Source organism: Mastigoproctus giganteus, chromosome 3 (genome assembly GCF_048544385.1).
Source record: "Mastigoproctus giganteus isolate SK-2022 chromosome 3, ASM4854438v1, whole genome shotgun sequence".
Taxonomy (NCBI): domain Eukaryota; kingdom Metazoa; phylum Arthropoda; class Arachnida; order Uropygi; family Thelyphonidae; genus Mastigoproctus; species Mastigoproctus giganteus.
Window position 1 is genome coordinate 196,367,154 of NC_143577.1, and position 22,459 is coordinate 196,389,612.

General features: G+C 37.3%; 1 protein-coding gene across 3 annotated transcripts; it reads left to right on the forward strand.

Annotated features, from left to right (window-relative positions):
- The first annotated feature begins 741 nt into the window (after positions 1-741).
- LOC150088545 (UPF0669 protein C6orf120 homolog) lies at positions 742-20,763 on the forward strand. 3 transcript variants are annotated; one of them, XM_090370796.1, is made up of 2 exons: positions 742-813; positions 20,151-20,763. In XM_090370796.1, the coding sequence occupies exon 2, from the start codon at positions 20,168-20,170 to the stop codon at positions 20,732-20,734; it is 567 nt and encodes a 188-aa protein (XP_090226922.1). In that variant the 5' UTR covers positions 742-813; positions 20,151-20,167; the 3' UTR covers positions 20,735-20,763. The 3 variants fall into 3 exon arrangements, with proteins under 3 accessions (XP_090226922.1, XP_090226921.1, XP_090226923.1); XM_090370795.1 differs by lacking the exon at positions 742-813 and adding an exon at positions 924-1,123; XM_090370797.1 differs by lacking the exon at positions 742-813 and adding an exon at positions 925-1,123 and having other exon boundaries at positions 20,374-20,763.
- The last annotated feature ends 1,696 nt before the right edge of the window (positions 20,764-22,459 follow it).

A 22,459-nucleotide genomic window follows, 5' to 3' on the forward strand; every position in this document is an offset into this window, starting at 1 on the left:
TGCCCCCCAAAATCTCTCTCAGGCTTTTTTATTCCATTCAGAAGAGGGCAGTTAGGTTAATTAATGATTGAACTCTAACAGAGTCTCTCCACTCGCTTTCTTATAGACGTACTGTTTCTGCTGCATGCCTCTTTTACAGATACTTCCATGGGCACTGTTCTTCTGAATTGGCTTCTATAATTCCCGCTCTCTCTTTCATAACAGTCCGAACACGTGCCGCCATCAGCTAAAATCTATGTACTGTCCAACTTCAAACCCACAGAACCAACTTTTCATCTTCCCCATTTATTCATTCAACTGCCGTTTTCTGGAACAACCTTCATTCATACGTATTTCCTGAAAATTACAATCTAGAGAAGTTGAAGTCCAATGTCAACAAATATCTTCTTTCGTATTGTCAACGTCCAACCCAAGCACGGTACTAAGTACTATATGTTCTAATACCTCTCGTGTTTGGGGTTCAAATAAAAAAAAAAAAAAAAAAGATGGCGAATGTACTGTATAACTGGAATGCAATGACGGAGTCCCCAAATTAAGTAACACATGTTATCCAATATTGAATTGATAAAATTTTTACGCGTCTCGTTGTTCATTGTTGGGCGCCTTTCATACAACTAAACCAGATGAAAACAGATAAAAATACGACATTTGGAAGTGAATTTTTAAAGTTCAAAATTCAGTAGCAGTAACATTAATAAATTATTGCACGAAGAATATGGTTTTCAAACTGCCCTTTAAATTGAAATTATTTTGTAATTTTGTTTTTTAGTGGCGTTGTGGCATAATGAATGGGTTTGTCAGGATTAATTTAAGGTACAGAGAAAACGTGGATCACTTTATATACTGTTATTACATGTGTAATTTGGTCCTTTTACTAAGGGATGTGTGATTTTTGTTTGATTATATTTGTCATGTCTTTGAGTGACACCTTGTGTAAAATACAGGAATACAGTTATTTAAAATTAATAAAAGAACCGCAATTTTTATCGTACACATGGTAAAGAATGTTGGGCACTGAAGATTTTCTGAATCGAAAAATAGAACACATGGTTGTAGTATTCGCGTCTTGAAAGTAGGTTAAGTCGTATTCTGCTGATCGTTTCTAGTGGCCAAATAAAATGAGGTAAGAAATAGCATGTTAGATAAGCGAACTCGACGGGCGTATTAGGTTCAAGAAAAGTAAATGCAAATACTGTATATTTGGCAAAGCTTTTAAGTTTGCAATGTATATGTATTTACATTATTTAATATAATATCACTTTATATCAGTGTATTACTATATTATCAACTTCTTGTATATATATATATATTTTAATAAAGCGTAACTGTTACGCTTTTTACCACAATGATTTTGTTTAGTGAAAATGAGCTTTTCGATTCATGTATGGAATCAAAAGCTGCTTAATGCAATATTAGAACAGGACTTTAGTTAGTAATCTACAATTGAAGCAGCGGATCTCGCACACCCAAATGTAAAATTATTTATATATATATAAAAAAAAAAACAATAAATAATATATATATATTGACACTCTGGTGTGACCATGACGTCAGAAGTGTTTACAATAACCATTTCGATACTACAATTGGTAACATTATTTTGCAGTCAAGAGGGTTTCACCCACATTCCATTCACACGCGTATATTTGACCGCTCGAGATTGGTTGAAGTAATTGTAATGAAATGGAATTTTCGTTCTATGGGCCAAAAGCAGGCACCTTTCCTTTCAGGTGCTGATTTAGCAATAACTGTGATGGGTATTTGCTTATGGCATGAAATGATGCAAGGGGTACAAATGTGTTATTTACAACTAGGGTTGCCATCTCTCCAGGTTTCACCTGGAAACAACAGAATCACAAGGGTTTTATTTCTCCAGGCCATAGAGAGAGAGAGGGAGAGAAATCTCCATTCCATTTTGAGGCAGTTGCTATGTTATGAGGCTGTAGTTTGCTTATCTTAGGCAGAAGGGGTGTATGGTTTCAGCCTATGAACATACACTTATAGAGACATAATACATAGTGGTGCAGTATAGCTAACGTGCAGATGCACCTATAACCCAAAATAGCAATATCTTTGTATATGTATTAATTTTTTTTTTTTTTTAGAGTGCATGTAATTTACAGAACTCCTTAATATCTGTATGTACATTTAATATATTTTACCACAATCTATTAAACTGTGGCACTGATAAGGTCCTAAATTGGAAAGCGGCAATCTGTACAAGTAAGTAATTATAACAAAAAAGTCCATGTAATAATTTATTAACATTTAATAAATAAATTTTTTTGTTACAAAGTGTGCATTTTACTTTAAAAATAAAATTTAATGACTGCCTTCGCTACTTGTTTCCCTCCACCTCTGGAACAGAGATTTTGAAGATGTCTGAACACATTAGAACATAGTCAATGATAGCCCTATTCTGCCAATGCCACTCTCCACCAGATAGTAACCTTAAAAGTTACTAGTCATTTTGTCATTGTATTGTATGATTTACAAATAGTCTATAAGGTACTATGCTTATTTTATTTAAAATTCATGTTAGAGCTTCACAAGGAACATTAGCATCAAGCTAAAAAACCAGAGATTGTTCCTAGACCTGAAGTTATTTATCAAAAATGCATTTTGAGTCAAAGTTACACTACAGTCTTGCCAGGAATAGGCCAGCATTGTCTGAATGAGTTTATTGCGATTTCACCATTGTTAGAATTACCATCCTCATTAGGGGAAAAAACTGCTTAGAGTGTTAGTTTTCTATGCTAATGGTTATTTTTTATTATTTTTTTTAATAATGATGATGGCATTTAATACAATAACAACATATACATTTCATATTTTGTAAATAAAATATTGTTTTCGGGCATGTTTTATTGAATAATGTTGATACACATAAAATTTATTCATCCATACTGTTGATACATGCTTTAACTATTAAAATTTACAAACCATTAAATGTCAGTATGGGTATTTGTGCCAATCTCATGTTTAAGTGTTGTAACATACTCTAATTTACAAAATAACCATTATTAAACATTATTTACATAGTTTAAAGGAAACTTTAAGTTTTGGTTAGTGGTTTTGCCTTCTTTATTATTTCATCACTTCTGTTGGTTAAATTAACTACGGATAATTATTTCTACCACCCAACTCCATCTGGCACACCAGTTGAATCATTACCAGCAGTTAAAAGTCCATCTCCCCATCCTTTTGGAACTTTTGGTAAAAAAAAAAAAGGTAAATTTCAATTGAAGATAGCAGAATATTTAATTGCTGTATGGTTCAACCTCACCAGTGTTGCTGTAGGTTAATAATTAAAGAATATCCGTATTCTTTAATTATTAACTGTTTCTTAACTTGTCTTCCTGAAATAAGTTTTAATAAGTGTCAGTTTGATTCAGATCATATTTTTTGACCCTATTCATATATTTCTTTATTGCATTTAATATGGTGATTTTTATCCATTTAAAGCAGAGAGCTGATATTATTATTAGTAGTAGTAATGGCAAATGATGCAAGAAAGCAAGCTTATATAGCATCAGCCAAAAAAAAAAAAAAAAAATTCATCCATCCCTCCGAGAATTTGTCTAGTTCTCCCATGAATTTATTCAACCCATCCACTTCCACAACAACAGATGGAAGCCCATTCCAACAATCAACCACACACTGGCTGAAGGAAAACTTCCGTGCATCTATTCTGCAACCATCCTTCCTCAACTTGAATTTATGCCCCTCGTGTGTAGTTAAGTAAGTGGAAGAATACCATTCACATTCAGCTTAATCCAGTCAAGGCTTTTAACACCTCAATCAGACCTTCCCACAGCTGCCTGGTCTCAAGACGCTGCAATTTGCAGAAATGAAGCTTTTCTAGGTAAGAGCACCCTTTTGTTCCCTTCACCAACCTGGTTGCCCTTCTCAGCACCTGTTCCAGCAGATTTGTCTCCTTCCTAAGGTGAGGTCTTCAGACCTGTATACAGTACTCAAGATGCAGCCTTATACAAAGGCTACATCAAAGGGATAATTACCTCCTTATCCTGCTAGGAAAGTTTCTGTATATCACTGACAAAACCTCATCAGCTGTCTTGGTAGCACATTTCGGCATTTCTCAGAAAATTTCATGTCAGATCACAATTACCTCCAGGTCTATTTCATTATTCACTACCCTGAGTCTAGTACCACATAGTTGATAAATTAATCTGGGATTACTGCTACCTATGTGCAGTATCTTGCATTTGTCAATGTTAAACTTCAACTGCCATTTCTCAGCCATTTGACCCAATTTTCCTAGATCTTGTTGCAGTAGCTCATCCTGTTGTTAACCACCACGCCAACCTTTGTATCATCTCAAACTTAGACATTGAGCTGGTATACCTTCATCAATATCACTGATAAATATTGAAAACAACAGTGGACCCAGCACTGAACCCCGAAGAACTCCACTAATAACATTAGTCCACTAAGAACAGTGCTCATTGATAACCACTCTCTGTCTTCTTCCACTTAACCATCCCTTTATCCATAGCAGTAACTTGCCATTAATACCACATTGCTCCAGTTTGTACTGCAGATTTTTTTTATGTGAAACTGTATCAAAAACCTTCCTCAAATCCAGTATATGATGTCAAAATTATTTTTGTCATCCAGTTCCTTTGTCACTGCATCATAGTAACCTATCAGACTGGTTAGTAGAGACTACCCCTTGTCAAATCCATGCTGTGATTGCAGTGTAATTACAAGCCTGTCCAGTTGGTCCTGCATTACCTCTTTAACCAGTCATTCCATTATTTTTCCTGGAACAGACGTTAAGCTAACACCTCTCATAATTATGGCTAAGAGTTTGCTTACCTCCTTTGCTGCCTCCATTTATATAATTATATAGATTCCATTCTCCCCTGGTGCCTTTTTTATGTCCATTCTCAACAACTTCTCCTCCACTTCCCTTTTAGTCATCACAAAGTCATTTATCTCCTCATTAGTGTGCTAAACGTCTGGCATTCCCTACCACAAAGAATTCCTTGAGTGTGAATGTAGATGCAAAATACCTATTCAATTTTTCCCCAACCTGAGCACGGTCATCAACAGTTAACCCATAAACAACCCCTTCCTTCTACTGTTTATATAAGCATAAAAGTCTTTGCTGTTTTTCTTTGCATTATTTGCCAGAGACTTCTCATCTGCCTTCGCTTTCCTAACCTCCTTTGTGACTTGATTACATACTAATTTATATCTTCCACAGGCTTCTGTATTATCTGATAATTTATATGTATCCCATGCACCTTTCTTTTGTGCTAGCTTCATGTGACATCCATTTAGGTCTAAGCCTTGAACAGTATTTCCTTGTTGGTATGAAAAGCCTAGTAGCTTCTTTGATTACTTCCCTGACTACTTCCCCTTTAGAATTTGCTGTTGGTAACATCATCAGTTGGTCCCACTGACACAATTGAAAAACTGTCCGAGACCTCTGTAGTCACCCTTGTGAAAGTAAAAGCCTTTACCCTTGACAGTAGTTATGTCTTTAATTAAATTCCACATTAGTACACTATGATTGCTGCCACCCAGTGGGTCTTTAGCTGCAGATGCTTAATGCATAAAGAATCACTGCTGATAACCAGAAATAGAGTATTGTGTCCTCTTTAACATGCTGTTGTAGAAAACAGTCATCCAAGAAATCCACAAAATCTTGCTATTGTGTGAGTGACTAACCCACAAATTGTACCAGTCAACATCTGGAAAGTTAAAATCCCCCATTATGAGACCTTCTGATTTGCTGGCCCACTCTATTTCCATGTATAGCTGTTTGGTATACTCAGCACAGTCATTAGGCCTATAACACACTCCTACTCACAGTTTTGTTTTCCCAGTACTTATATCACACCAAATTGATTCAACATTTGCACTTGTCACTTAAGTTAACTGGATGCACTGTTAACTGCCTTAGATTTAATATTCTTCTTAACTAAAAGCATAATCTCCCCCTCTCCTGTTCTGTCTCTCCATCATATATACATTGATAAGTATATTTTAATTTTTTACGTATTCTTTGTTATTTAACATAGTACATTGTGTTTTACGGAGATATTAAATAGGTTTAGTAGCATTCGTTATCTTCTTATTTTGAATTTAACAAGCGATTTTTGGAAGTTACGACTCCTGGCGTTGGTGCCAATATTGTTGAACTAGTTGCCATATTGTGGTCGATAAGAAATAGCTTAATGTATATATATCTCGAACTGATAGTGTAAGGTATAAAGTTAAACTAGATAGTGTAATTCGAAGCACTGTATTAGGAATATGTTAGCATATTGTAGTATTATAAATTAATCAAAAATATTGTTAATCTTATTAAATTTCATTGTTAATTAAATTGCATTTAAATGGAAATCATGACCCAGACTAAAGCTGAAAAGCAAAGATCACAGACTAGCGAGAGTGCTGTGGCTCGGGGGAGAAACGAAGGTGGCAATTCTCCAACACATCAGTCTCAAAAAATGTGCAAAATGTGAAATGTTTGCCGACCTTTCTAAAACAGGACATGATCTAGCCAAGGAGGATGCCTTTGTGTGTACTAGGTGTCTGGAGTGTTCTGATGGGCATCTGGGAGCTTGAGGTGTATGGTAAATGCCCTCGAGAAATTAATATGAGGGCCCATCAGGCTGTCAGCTGCCCAGCTCAATGACAGAGCACACTCCTGTGCATCAGGCAACACAGAGGCAATCTCCAAGGCAGAATGCGCTGGTCACAAAGGAACTAGTTATTGTTGGTCACTCTGTTGTCAGGGAGACGGGGAATATACTATGTAAGAAGGATAGGTGGAACAGGACATGTCTGCCAGGGGTAAAAGTTGATGACATTGTAGAGCATCTATCATCTTTTCAGTGCACAAAAGGTGATATTGTTGTACACGTTGGAACTAATGACATTAAGAGTAAGAGATCTGCGGATTTACTGAAAAAGTACAGGTCAATGCTGGAAAAAAGTCGCGAGTTAGGATTGAATGTGAAAGTGTCTGCAATTCTGCCCAGACACGATAGGAGGGAGTATATGATGAGAGCCTTGTCAATCAATTCGGCCCTGGAGAGATTGTGCAAGGCTCAAGGGGGTAGAATTTTTTTCAGCCTGGTCTGTGCTTGTTGACAGGAGAGACTGCTTCTATAGGGATGGGATACACTTAAATAGAAAGGGTACAAGAATATTTGCCGATGCTATCGAGGCAGTGTTAGGTGGGTCGGAAAACTGCTAGCATGGGGGGGTATGCAGACTAAAAGGTTAACAGTGGCCACAGGCAGAGGCTCTATTAGAATGGGCAGCAGACTGGAAAGCAAGGTAATGGAGATTTCCAGGACTGCTGGGAGTCATAGTGGAACAAGTAAATACATGGGCTGTGTTAGGGTGGCTAGGAGCAGGTATACTTACATGTACACCAGTGCTAGGAGTATAGTTAATAAATTTGATGATCTTGAAGTGCTAGTCAAGACATCAAAGGCAGATATTGTTGGGATATCAGAGACGTGTTATCACACAGATATAGGCAGTGCAGAGTTGGAATTTGGGGAGTACAATGTCTGTAGGAAGGATAGATGGGATAGGAAGGGAATAGGGGTTATGCTGTTAGTTAAGAAACACATAAAAACTAAGGAAGTGCATCCAATTGATGGTGGTGGACAATGCAGTGTTGAGTCTGTTTGGTGTGAAATAAGCACTGGGAAAGGAAAAATGAGAGCAGGTGTGTGTTATAGGCCTATGAATCCGATGAGTATAATGAGCAGTTGTGCAGAGAAATAGTGGGCCAGTAAATCAGAATGTCTTATAATGGGCGATTTTAACTTTCCAGATATTGACTGGAACTTGTGGTTGGTCACTCGCACACTAGCAAGACTTTTGTGGATTTATTGGATGACTGTTTTCTACAGCAACATGCTTGAGAGGCAACCAGAGGGAGTAATACTCTTGATCTGATTATCAGTAGTGATTCTTCATGCATTAAGAATCTGCAGATAAAGGAACCACTGGGCGACAGTGATCACAATGTATTGATGTGGGAATTAATTAAAGATGTAACTACCATCAAGGCTAAAGGGAAGAGCTTTCGCTTTCGTAAAGGTGACTACAGAGGTCTCAGACAGTTTTTAAATACTGTACAGTGGGATAAACTGATGATGTTACCAACATTGAATTCTAAATGGGGAGCCTTCGGGGACTTAATTTTGGAGGTTACTAGGCTTTTCATTCCAGCTAAGAAATACTGTTCAATATTTAGGGCTAAATGGATGTGAGATGTATTAATGAGGCTAGTGGCAGAGAAGAAGAATGTATGGGATGCATATAAGGTATCAGGCGATATAGAAGCCTATGGCAGGTATAAACTCGTCTGTAATCAAGTCACAAAGGAGGTTAGGCAGATTATGAGAAATCTTTGGCAAAGGATGCAAAGAAAAACAGCAAGGAGTTCTTTATTTATGTAAACTCTACAAGGAAAGGGATGAATCAGATGGACAACTTAACATAATGGGTTGACTATTGATGATCATGCTCAGGTAGCTGATAAACTGAATGAGTATTTTGCATCTACATTCACACATGAGGAATTATTCGAGGGGAGTGCCAGAAGTTTATCAAACGCTAATAGGGAGCTAAGTGATTTTGTAATAACTGAGAGCAAAGTGGAGGAGAAATTGTTGAAGTTAAACATAAGGAAGGCACCTTCGGTGGACAGGATCTATCTAATTATATTAAAGGAGGCAGCAAAGGAAGTAAACAAACCCTTAGCCATAATTATGAGAGCTTCCTTGGACTCAGGGGAGGTACCCATGGACTGGATGTGTGCAAATGTATCACCAATTCGCAAAACAGGTTCAAAAGGTGACACAAGTAACTACAGACCTGTTAGTTTAGCATTAGTAGAGGCATATGATGCAAGAAATCAAGCTTATGCAGCATCAGCCAAAAAAAAAAAAAAAAAATATCCACTTCCACTTCACCCCTCCATTAGTTCGAAATACCTGTCCAACTGACCCTTAAATTTATTTAGGCTATCAACTTCCACGACAAGGGATGGAAGTCTGTTCCACCAACCAACTACTCGTTGGCTAAAGGCAAATTTCTGCACGTCTGTCCTACATCTGTCTTTCCTCAGTTTGAATTTATGCCCTCTCAGGTGATTATTCTGAGCAAGAGGAAGAATCCCATCAGCATTGAGCATGCTCAAACCATTCAAGGCTTTATACACCTCTATCAGATCACCTTGCTGATGCCTATTCTCCAGACACTAATTTGTAAAACTTAAGCCTTTCTTCGTAAGAGTACCCCTTTGTTCCATTCACTGATCTTGTTGCCCTTCTTTGTACTCGTTCCAGCAGCTCTACATCATTTCTTGAAAATGAGGCCTCCAGACCTGTATACAGTACTCAAAGTGTGACCTGACCATTGCCTTATTCAAGGGAATAATCACCTCCTTATCCCTGTTAGAAAAATTCCTGTATATCATTGACAAGACACCATGAGCTACTCTTATAGCCCGTCTGCACTGCTCAGAGAACTTCATATCTGCCTGCACAACCACCCCCAGGTTCCTTTCATTCTCTACCACTGTCAGTGTAGTACCACAGCGTTGATACGTTGCTCTGGGGTTGCTGTTTCCCATATGTAGTACTTTACATTTGTCAATGTTAAACTTCATTTGCCACCTCTCAGCCCATCTGCTCAACCTTTCCAGATCCTGTTGCAGCAGCATAGTGTCAGTAGTGTCCTTGACAGCCCTTCCGGAAAAAATAATGGAATCACTGGTTAAAGAAGCATTCCAGGATCATCCAGACAAGACTGCAATAATAGTTAAAGCACAGCATGGGTTTGTCAGAGGGAGGTCTTGTCTGAGCAGTTTGATTGCTTACTATGTCACAAAGGAACTGAATGCCAAAAATAATTTTGATATCATATACTTGGATTTCAGGAAAGCTTTTGATACTGTTGCACATGGAAGACTGCTGTACAAATTGGAGAGGTACGGCATCAAGGGTAAGCTGCTACAATGGATAAAGGGATGGTTGAGTGGGAGACAACAGAGAGACACTGCTCTTCATGGACAAATGTTATTATTGGAGTTCCCCATGGTTCGGTGTTAGGCCCACTGTTGTTTTGTATATTTATCAGTGATATTGATGAATGTATATCAGGTTTAATGTCCAAGTTTGCAGATGATACAGAGATTGGCAGGGTTGTTAACAACAGTAATGACAGTATGCTATTCCAACTGGATCTAGATAAGTTGGGAAAATGGGCTGAGAAGTGGCAACTGGAGTTTAACATTCAGAAATGCAATATACTGCATATGGGTAGCAATAACCAAAGAGAAACGTACCAACTGTGTGGTGCTACACTCAGGGAAATGAAAAAGACCTGGGGGTAATTGTGTAGCCAAATATGAAGTTTGCTGAGCAGTGCAGACAGGCTGCCAGGGTAGGTCATGGAGTCTTGTCAGTGTTATATAGGAATTTTGCTAGCAGCGACAGGGAGGTGGTAATCCCGTTATACAAGGCAATGGTCAGGCCACGCCTAGAGTACAGTTGGCTTCCAGACTTGTACTAGAGTACAGGTCTGGAGGCCTCGTTTTAGGAAGGGTGAAGAGTTGCTAGAATGAGTACAAAGAAGGGCAACAAGATTGAGGGGAACAAAGGGGTGCTCTTACCAAGGAAGGCTTAAGTTCTGCAAATTGCAGCACCTGGAAAGTAGGTACCTGCGAGGTGGTCTGATTGAGGTGTATAAGGCCTTGAATGGGTTGAGGAAGCTGAATGCTGATGGGATTCTTTGTCTTGCTCAGGCTAAGAACCTGAGGGGGCACAGTTTCAAATTGAGGAAAGATAGTTGTAGAATAGATGTTCGGAAATTTGCCTTTAGCCAGCGGGTAGTTGATTGGTGGAACAGGCTTCCATCTTTTGTTGTGGAAGCTAATAGCCTAAATAAAGTTAAGGCTGAGCTGGACAGGCATTTGTAACAAATGGAGGGATGAAATGGGAGGGTTTTTTTTTTTTTTTTGGCTGATGCTGCATAAGCTTGCTTTCTTGCATCGTATGCCTATGCTAATTGTACTCCCAAGCATCACTTATGTCTGAATGACACCACATCTCTGGTATTCCTACAATGTCTGCATTCAACGACTTAATCAGTACTGCAAATTTATTTACAATGCTCCTAGCATTTACATGCACGCACATGTTCTTACTCTTAGTTATCCTAACACAGCCCATATATTCAATTGTTCCATGATAACCCAGAGCAGGACCTTAAATCCCAGATACCTTGCTTACCAGGCTGCTGCACTTAACAATAGTAGCAATGCAAGAATTACTTTCACCTCTGCCTGCAGCTCTAGTGAAACTATTAGTACTTTAACTCATAGTGTATCCCCCATCCCTGTAAAAACAGTCTCTCCTGTTAACAAACATAGACCACCCTGAGAAAAAAATCTGTTGAAGGCTGAGGTTTGTACTCTTTATAAGCTTTAATGTTAGCTTGGCTAGTAAGCATCACAAAATAGCTTGGAAGGCTACAGAAGTAGACTTCATGCTTCTTATCAAAATGATAAGCATGATATATGGATGAAAATATCTTTTGCAGATTCATAAGTTACTCTTGCCAGCACAGAAATTGCATGGTGTGAGTTAGTTAGAAGCAAAGATATGACAGCGGGAATATTCTGCAGAGCTGAAGATTGTGAAGAGGATGAGGCAACATCCAGATAGAATGAGCAAGCATCTTATTATGGGTGATTTCAATTTGCCCTTAACTGATTGGAATAAGTTGAAGTAGAGAAACTCACTATGGGGAACAAAATTTTTAAATTAATGATTTTTTGTACCAAAATATTAGAGAAAATACTAGGGGTAAGAATATTCTAAACCTGATCATTGCTCATGAAGTAGATGACATTGTAGTTCTCACAGTGGAGGAACCATTGGTACCTACACTGTGATCACATTAGGAACCACAGAACCATTAATGTTCAAGGCATTCTTGTGAAGATCAAGGAACTTGAGAGATTCCTTCGGACTTTTTTTTTTTTTTTTTTTATGAAAACCCCAAACACGAGAGGTATTAGAACCTCTAGTACTTAGTACCGTGCATGTGTTGGAGGTTGAGAAGACAAATGAAGATATTTGTTGACATTAGACTTGAACTAACTTCGGTAGACTGTAATTTTCAGGAAATATGTATGAAGGAAGGTTGTTCCAGAAAACGGCAGTTGAATGAATAAATGAGGAAGATGAAAAGTTAGTTCTGTGAGTTTGAAGTTGGACAGTAAATGGATTTTGGCTGGTGGCAGCACGTGTTCGGACTGTTTTGAAAGAGAGAGCGGGAATTATAGAAGCCAATTCAGAAGAACAGTGCCCGTGGAAGTATCTGTAGAAAAGGACTGGAGAAATGCCAACATATTGCCAGTACATAATGGTGGTTCTAAAAGTGAAGTGGTTAACTACAGACCAGTCAGTCTGATTTCAAAGTTGGGGAACTCTTGGGGCCAGTGTTTAATAGTACAGTACTGGATCATCTAAATAGAAAGGGATATTCTAAAGGAAACATGCTACATTTTGTCTATACTGAGAGAACTTCATATCTAACTGCACAATTACCCCCAGGTGGCACTTCTTTATCCAGGTGGGCAGGTGCAGCAGTGCATAGCACATGCTTCTTGATTAGACCGGGGTTCGAGCCCGTGACCATCAAATACGGAGGATGCGGAAAGGCCAGCTTCCCTGGCCTTTCCGCAACCACTGCATATGCCCGGAGCAACATGGCCTTAGTTGCTAATGCTCCTAAAAACCAAATAACAACAACAATCCCCCAGGTCTTTTTCATTTTCCACTGCTCTGACCTGTAGTACCACTGAATTGTCAATGTTAAACTTTACCTGACTTTTTAAGCTCATCTGCCTAATATTTCTAAATCTTGTTGCAGTAGCTTATCTTAATTATGTCACTAACCACCTTGCCAATTTATCATCTAACTTAAATTAAGTGTTATATGGCTTCATCATTATCATATCATTAGTAAATATAGAAAACGACAATTGGTCCGGCACTGAACGTGGAGAATCCATTAATAATTCCAGTCCGCGAAGAGCAGTATTCATTAATGCTCTTCTGTCTTCTCCTGCTCAACCATCTTTTTATCCTTAGCAGTAACTTGCCCTTAATGCCACATTGCTTCAGTTTGTTTAGCAATCTTTTATGTACAACAGTATCAAAAGCCGGTCTGAAATTCAGTAATACAAGGTGTTTGATAGGTTTTAAGATTGATATTTAAAAAAAATTTTTTTTTTAACGGATACTACTACCGTCATACATTAGCCACTGTTGAAACTGTCCACTATGAAGTCTGAACTGGCTCTGTGCCAATTTTCATCAGTGTGCACAAAGCCAGTTCTACTAGAAAGTCATGTTTAAATTGCTGAAGTAAAATCATGTTGTCATGGGTTCAAGAACTGGGCAAAGAGTAGCAATAAAATTTTGTTTTAAAGCCAGAAAAAGTGCAACTGAAACAGCAGTTGCAATGGTGAGTGAAATTATGGACATGAAGCACTATCACGATCCAAAATTTTTTGCTGGTATCGGCAGTTCTGTGAAGGGTGGGAATATGATCGGGTTGATGCATGGCGTGGTCACTTATCTCAGTCTTGTATGGACTTGACCATCAAAAATGTTTAGCAGCTGTTAATGGAATATTGTTGTCTGTTCTTCAAATGAAAGCAGAACAACATTACATTGGCAAGGATACCGTGTGATTGATTATTGGTCAAGATTTAAAAATAAAAGGAAAGTCTGCTTGCACTTCATACCGCATGCATTGATGGCAGAACAGAAGGAGAAACAAGTTGCTGCATATTGAGATTTCATTGAGATGGTTGACAGTGATCCACACTTTTTAAAAAAAAATCATAACTGGTGTTGAATCCTGATGCTTTGCATACAAACCCAAAACGAAAAGACAGTCAGCTGTTTGGGTTGAAGAAAATTTGCTGAGGCTGAAGAAACTGCGGTTCCAAATGTCTTGAACCAAAACAATGTTGGTAGTTTTTTTTTTGATTGGCAAGGAGTTGTGCAATATGAAATTGTCCGAGAAAGACAGATAGTCAACTCTGAATTTTACGGAGGAGTAATGGATAGACTTGAAAAGAATTAGGCATGTTAGGCCAGATGTGGCAGAGTCAGGTGAGCAGTTCTTGCTTCACGACAATGCACCTTCACACGTGACCATTGTCAAGCAGTTCCTTGCATAGAAGGGCATTACAGTGCTTTGCTGAAGGTGCAAAATCCCCCCTCCCCCCCAGGTTTTGCACCTTCTGATTATATTTTCCAAAGTGAAATCCCACCTGAAGGGGCACTATTCTAAGAACTGCTTTTACTGTTTTTCATGTTGATTATTTTCAGTACAACAAACCTCTGTTGTATTACTATAAACATCAAAGGCATGAAAATAATGGAATTTATATAGATCCATGTCAAAATGACTTGATTTTGGATCACTCTCTATTAATAGGAAAAACCATGATAACAAGAACCAGCCATACATTCAGGAAGCAAAAAGAAAGACACTGGCAGTATTTACTGGAAAAGTTGGTAATTATCATGCAAATTTTGGCATTATATAAGTCAGCTTTTAGAAGTAACAGAGAAACATCCTTAACTTACAGTTGGCACATAACTAAAAATTGCACCATTTGGACCAGGTGAGTCCTCCATGATACCATGGAAATGTTTTCGAATAAAGGCAATAAGGGATTTAAAATTGGGCACTTCTTACTGCATTCATTATCTTGACAGTATAGTGGATATAAGAAAAAATAATATATAATTTATTAATGATTTTTTTATAAATTAAAAATTAAACCACAATTAAAAATCATTATAATAGCTAGTTGATATTTTCATAAGCATATAAATAAAATGCAGACAAAGATATTCTGACAATATCTTTTAAACATATAAAAATTTTTTTTGAGTTCTAAGATAAAACTTGAAGAATAAAAACTTTAAAAGCCTTACAATAAGTTTTTCAGCATATGCTTTAAAATTTTTTTCAAAATATAAAAAAAAAAAAAAAGATTAAAAATTAAAGAATTTGAGAGCCAGATTTGCTTTCACCATTTACTCATGCTTGATTGAATTTCTATAATGAAGCATATGATATATTAGAATCAGATTGCAGTTAAAAGTCAACAATAAATCTGCAAATAAAATTGATAATATTGTATGCTGATGTAGTTATAAAGATTTACTATTTTATTTTTTAGTATTATGGACAATAATGACAGCTGTGTGCAGATTTGAAGTGCTGATGCATTCAGAAATTTTGTGTCATATCAGCATACCATTAGTGACTGCCATACTTGGCACAGCAAGCTGAGCTAGCTGAACACTGGGACAAAAAATGGCAAGAAGACTTATAAAAATTAAAATGGGTTGGAGGTTGAGAAGACGAAAGAAGGTATTTGTTGACATTAGACTTGAACTTCTGTAGACTGTAATTTTCAGGAAATATGTATGAAGGAAGGTTGTTCCAGAAAATGGCAGTTGAATGAACAAATGAGGAAGATAAAAAGTTGGTTCTGTGAATTTGAAGTTGGACAGTAAATGGATGTTGGCTGGTGGCAGCACGTGTTCGGACTGTTTTGAAAGAGAGAGCGGGAATTATAGGAGGCAATTCAGAAGAACAGTGCCCATGGAAGTATCTGTAAAAAAGGCATGCGGCAGAAACAGTACATCTATGAGACAGAGAGTGGAGGGAAACTGTTAGACATGAATCATTAATTTACCTAACTGCCCTCTTCTGAATGGAATCTAGAAGCCTGAGAGAGGTTTTGGGGGCACTGCCCCAGATGTGGGAACAATATTCCATGGTAGGGAAAATTTGCAATTTGTACAGAGTGAACAGCTGTTTGTAAGAAAAGTAACGCTGAGAGCAAAAAAGAAAACCAAGTTTTTTAGATGCAGCGGAAGCAATATTTGTAATGTGCTTGTGCCAAGAGAGATTAGAAGTCAGGGTAATCCACAAAAGAGATATATATCATCTTGCCTAGAAATTGGAGTGTCACCAAAGATAAGCATAGGAGGAGAAGAATCATTTTTGTGAGATATAAGACAGAACTGGGTTTTAGAATGATTGAAATTAATTAAGTTGTCTTTGCCCCCACTGGAGATTGGCATTTAAGGAATTGGTAGTGGATATTCGAGAAGTTGAAGCTGATTGAGCAGGGCAAGGTTTCTCAAACTGGAAAGCAAAGTGGAATGTAATGTGCTATCATCAGCAAAACTATGGATAGGATTTCTGGTCAATGGAAGAAGGTCATTAATATACAAGAGAAAAAGAGTGGGAGAAAGTAGTAGTACTAGCAGCATGTGATGCAAGAAAGCAAGTTTATGAGCTTATGCAGCATCAGCCAAAAAAAAAAAATTTACAAAACAATTTCCTCTAAATGTTTGTCCAGTTCCTCCTTAAATTTATTTAACCTATCAACTTCTACAACGACAGATGGAAGTTTGTTCCAGCAATTAACCACCCGCTGGCTAAAGACAAATTTCAGCACGTCTTTCCTCAATTTGAATTTATGACCCCTTAGGTTCTGCATTTTTTTTTGGAGTGCTCTACCCCTATACCTATTTTTCCATAAGCCCTGCTGTTTTTAATGTGTGAAATGCCATAATGTGGAGCTTTTTAGGAACACATGTACTGTCTTACAGCAGAACTGACTATACTTGATCAAATTACACCCAGTGTATACGCTGACTGGGCTAGCCGGGTGGGTAAAGTGCCTGCCTGGCAACCCCAAAGGTCGCGGGTTTGAATCCCGCCTCGGGCTTGGATCAAAGTACTGCAAAAACCTTGGGAGGTACATTACGGCCACATCAGCAGATGCGCCAATAACTACAAAAAAAAAAAAAAAAAAAAAAAAAAAGGCCAGTGTATACTAATTACACTCAGCTACTACTCAGTAATGGCGCCTCCGTAGCCAGGTGGACAGGAGCAACAGTGCGCAGCACATGCTTTTTGATTAGACCGTGATTCGAGCCTGACCACCAAATACGGAGGATGTGGAAAGATTAGGGAATGACCACCGCATATCCGCGAGCAAGATGTCCTTAGTTGCTAATGCTCCTAAAAACCAAATAACAACTACTACTACTCAGTAAAAGATATGTGAGGTGTTTTTTAAACCACAACCCTTTCCTTGACATTTTTTTTGGACCTCAATTTTTTTTATTATATCTAATTTATAAGACAAAATTACAGTTCTAAAATATAAATTATAATGGACATCAATGAGTTTATTTTGTAAAGTCAGCAGTAGGTGTTAGACTAATATAGGTAATCAAAGAATTAAAACCAGTTAAAATGTAGTTTTTAATGTGTTTAATTATGCTGAGAAAATTTCATAAGGATAGGGATTCTTATGAGAGAACAAAAAAAAATTGTATTGTGGTATAATAATTTCATTGCTATGGAAACTAATCAGCATATAACAATATTTATGGTTATATGTTGATTGTAGTGTTCAACTTGTAAACTGGTTGCAGGATAGATATACAGTAAATCCTCAATTTAACGGACCCCAATATTTCGGATTTAACGGACCAGACAAACAATAATGCAGTAATGTACATATTAATCTCGACCATATTATTTTTTTTTAGGTTATACAAAACTTCAGTGTTATTATTAATTAAAAATTATTAATAATTACGTATTTCTACAAAGGGTACTAGGAAAGTTTTGCAATACAGCTTTGTTTATTTAATTTTTTCAAAGTAATTTCCTCTACATTCAATACACCTCTCCATCCTCCGAAACCAATCTTTAAACCAGTTCTGCCAAGTTTCACTAGGGAGTAAAGCACACTCGTTGTCCCAAGCCCGTAGAAGGTCCTCATCACTGGAAAACCGCCTCCCTTTTAGCTTCATTTTCACATGCGGAAACAGTGCAAAGTCGCAGGGAGCAAGGTCTGGACTGTAGGGAGGGTGCTCGAGAAGTTTCAGTCCTGTCGTGGTCAAATATTCGGTGCAGGCTTTGGCGCGGTGAGCTGGAGCAATTTCGTGATGGAGGTACCAGGTGTCCATTCTTGACTTTGGCCGCAGGTTCTTCATAGATCCAATGGCTTTAGGCAGGCATTGTTCAGTATACCACTTAGCTGTGACTGTCTTCTGCGTGTCCAAAACGACACGTTCCACAATTCCACTCGATTTGAAAAATACAGCTATCATTTTCTTCTTTACAGATCGGAATTTTCTGACAATTGCAGGTGTGTCGTCATCATCAAAGACCCAAACTTTGTTTTGAGCCTTGGTCGGCAGATCATAATAGTACAGCCAAGTCTCGTCACCTGTCACGATGTTGTTCACATACCGAGATTGTCCCTTATCAAACTTTTTTAACATCTCCCGGCACCAAGTCACACGTCGTGTCATCTGCTCTTCAGTCAGTTGATGCGGCACCCAGAGAGAACAAAGTTTCTTCACGTGCAAATGATCTTGCAGAATCGAACGAATTGCTGGTGCATTTAGGCCCAAAGTATCCTCTACCTGTGTTGGTAGGTCACTCGCCTGTTTTCGTCAAGCATTTTCCTCACAGCAGTAACGTTTTCCTCCGTAACTGACGTTCGTGGCCTTCCCGGCCTCTCAGAATCCTCCAGAGTGAAATTTCCACTTTGGAATTCTCTATACCACTTGAATATCGTTGTACGATGTGGACAATCATCATCTAGTGCACGAGTCATTTCTTCTAAGCACTGGTCTATGGTTAAACCACGCATGAAATTATACCACAAAACTGTCCTTATCTCATTTCGTGACCACGATGCCATCGCAAGCACTTTACACTCTCACTACTAATGAATAACTGAGCCCATCGACTTGGCGCGGCGGCTACTATGCACGTATGAACATGTCTCAACATGCAGCAACAAGCAGCTTCCTGTGATTCATTGTTGCGTCATATTGCAAAACTTTCCTAGTACCCTTTGTATTATTGTTTTGATAATTACCTACTTTTATTTTTATAATCAAATTCATGAAATTGTAGTCATAAAATTGTTTTTTGTTCTTTCTGAAAATGTGTTCAAATAGCTGTTTTCCCAGATTACAGATAACAAATAAGAGCAGGTGGTGACTTGCAAGCTGAACGTGACTCGAGACACTAAACTGCAGTTGTACCGACTCGCTTTGTTTCGGTTTCAGTCTGCCTCAAGCTATTGTCTGGTCAGGTTGTATACAGAGTGTTTCTGTGATAATTGTGACTTTATTTATTAAATAATTTTGCGATCCTTACAATTTAAAATGGCATCAAGTGATAGAAGAGTTAAAAGAAAGTATGTGAACTTAAATGTGGCACAGAAATTAGAACAAGGCGTCTCAGTAGTGTGTGTTTGTGAAATTTACGGTGTAAAAAAAAAAAAACTGTTTCTGATATCCGTTAATCAAAGGTCAAATTAGAACATAATTTTATATTGTACCGTACTGTATATTGTATTACAGCTTTTTTTCTTTTTACATTAAGAACAATAAAAAGTGGCCCCCTCCCCCATTACATTCGATTTAACAGACTTTTGGCATTAATGGACACCCCTTCTCCCCTATTAGTCTGTTAAATTTAGGGTTTACTGTATAAAGTTTTTCTTCAGCCAGTGAATGGCTGATTGTTGGAACAGACTTCCATTGTTGTTGTGAAAGTTGGTAGTTTGAATAAATTCAAGGAAAAACTAGACAAATTATTGGAGAGGGTGGGCAGGTGTGTGGGAGGTTTTTTTTTTTTTTTGCCGATGCTTTATAAGCTTTCTTTCTTGCATCATATGCTGCCACTAATAGTAATACCATTACTATTAGTGGCTTGTTTGCTGTCCATATAAAAAGTGCAGATTCAATATGTAGCCAGTATTTTTTTAGATTTAATAGAGTTAAAACAATTAAATTGTTTGCATAATAGAAGAGAATTGCTTATAATTGCAAGTTAAAAATTCATGACCTAGTAACAAGGCATTAGTAAATGCTTGAAAAGTAGTGGAATTTGGACCATCTATTGGCATAATAGGTTGTTTTTCTTTTCTCTTCTGTATGCAGTGGTTTAATCAATACGTTGTTAATTAATATTTCTTTGATAATTTTTTTTTCTTGCAGATGCTGGCTCTAGGAATATGAAATATATAGTGATCACAAACATTACTTATATCAAACTTTTATTTTTAATTCAGTGTGCCTCTGCTGCAATAGTGTTCCATGTCTCTGATGTTGGAGCAGTGGGGGCAGGAAATTATACATACTATCCTGTATTTGAGACAGGCACATTAGTTGTGCTGCTACATACCTTACGAGGAGATGCTGATTTGTATATATCTTCCAGGTCCTCAAGACCTACTTTTGATTTGGACTATCACAGTCTTCAGTCAGTAACCTGTGGCCTTGATCATGTAGAAGTTCCAGCTAGCTTTACACGTCCTATAATTATTGGTGTTTATGGCCATCCTTCACATGAAATCAGCACTTATAATATTCAGATCATAGTTGATGACTCACCTGAAGATAATTATCCAGAGCTCAAAGAACATGATGACTATTCAAGTGCTTCTGTACCTCCTTCCAAAACCTCAGTACCACCAGTTCCTCCAGTAAAGCCACATTTCCAAGAAGAAGAAGAGGATTCAATATTGTGGACTTTGTTTGTGAGCATTCTAAGAGTTGTTGTTGAACTGATTGCTAGTTAGTGTAAGAATACTGAATGAAAAATGAAAAAAAAAAAAAAAAAAAAAAAAATCTGAAAGTCTATTTTTTTACAATTGCCTCTAAAGATAGTTTTCTTGTTAAAATGATGTAAATGACTAATTTCTGATACTCAAGATTTCCAAATTATGTTTTCAATTATTAAAATGAATATTTTGAATTACTATTAAGAATGTGCATACTGTTTCTGATTTAATATTTTAACAGCTAAGAATACTGTTAAAATATGTTGCAGAAATAACATTGGAAAGAACTGTTATTAACAGCTTAGGCTATGATGAAACTCCTTCAATAGGTTTTTTTACTTGATATAAAATTTTCAAACTTAGTATTTGCAGATGGATTTAAATTTTTAGCCCTTTCAGGAGCAGTTCCACAGATCTATGTTTTTCATGTGTGGGTTCTGGGGAGTGTTTATATAGATCTATGTTTTGAAGGTCTCTTGAAATAGTGTGTCCATTAATGTATGAATTGTCTTATTTCTTTTTTTTTTTTTTAAGTATGTAATACCATCTCTTATCTGTGTCCAATTAATTGCAGATATAATGGATAGCACATTAAAGTAGCTGTGGTAATTGGTGGAGGAAGAGATTGCACCTGTTGAACCCAGTTATCCATGTTGGGCTTACAAAAGCAAAAATGGGAGACTTTCTCTAGAGTTCTGATCCGGTCCAGAATTTGATAAAAGCAAAAAAAAAAAAAAAAAAAAGTTTACAACAGGTTTTATTTTAGAATTTTTTTTTTAAATCTGGTTTTTGACAATTTTACTCTGTTGGCCATTAAAGTCAAAATAAGAATAAATTAATATTTCAATGAAATATTAATTTATTTTAAAAATATTTATGTACAAAGTTTTGACTTTTTCAAAATTTTCATGAAAAAACTTCCCCCACAGTGTCCATTGTTATCAGATATTCACTTCCCGGCCCACCCATGTTTGCCAAACTCACCTGTGAAAGGGTTAATAGCTGTTTCTCTACTCTAGCTAGTGATTTTCACTACTACAGCTAGTTTCTCACACTTAGTATATATGCAATTTGAAGGAAGCAGAAATTTCACAAAGGATAATGAAATAAAGGAAAATGGGCCTGTAGTACTGGATTCCATGGTTTAAGATAATAATAATACACCACATCCAGTAGAGACAATAACTAGATTTTTAATAACTAAGTTAAGACTAATTTGTAGCTTTCAGGGTAAACGAACCCCTTCTTCAGCAAGTGAATAAACGCATACAGAATACTAACAAAATACAGACGTTAAAGATAAAATAAATATTAAATGAGTTGTGTGTGCACAGATGCGCACATGGTCGTGAGATTGTGCAAATACACATTTACTAGATCGGTGTTCATTGTTGGTGCACAACAACGATGATGTGTATAGGATTGCTGCCAGCATTTGTCGTGTTTCAAAACTGTTGATTCAAAGATGGGATGTAGCCTTATACCCTTGCAGCGATTTAAGGTTTCGGACAGCTCAATATATTTAACGAGCCTAGCCAAAGGCAGTGACGGGATTGATTGATTACCTCACAATCGCGTCTGGGGTTAAGGTCATGATGGGTTGACCAGAAATGTTCCGCAATTGTGGAGTGATCAGTGTCACCTAGGTGAATCGATCTGTCATGCTCTGCAAGGTGATCCTGAAGGCATCCTGAGCTCTCCCTTATATAGCAACTATGCCAATCATGGCAAGTTATGCGGTAT

What these genes read in the sequence shown, in the direction of transcription:
- LOC150088545 (XM_090370796.1), top strand. Translation starts at nt 20,168, where the DNA reads ATGAAATATATAGTGATCACAAACATTACTTATATCAAACTTTTATTT.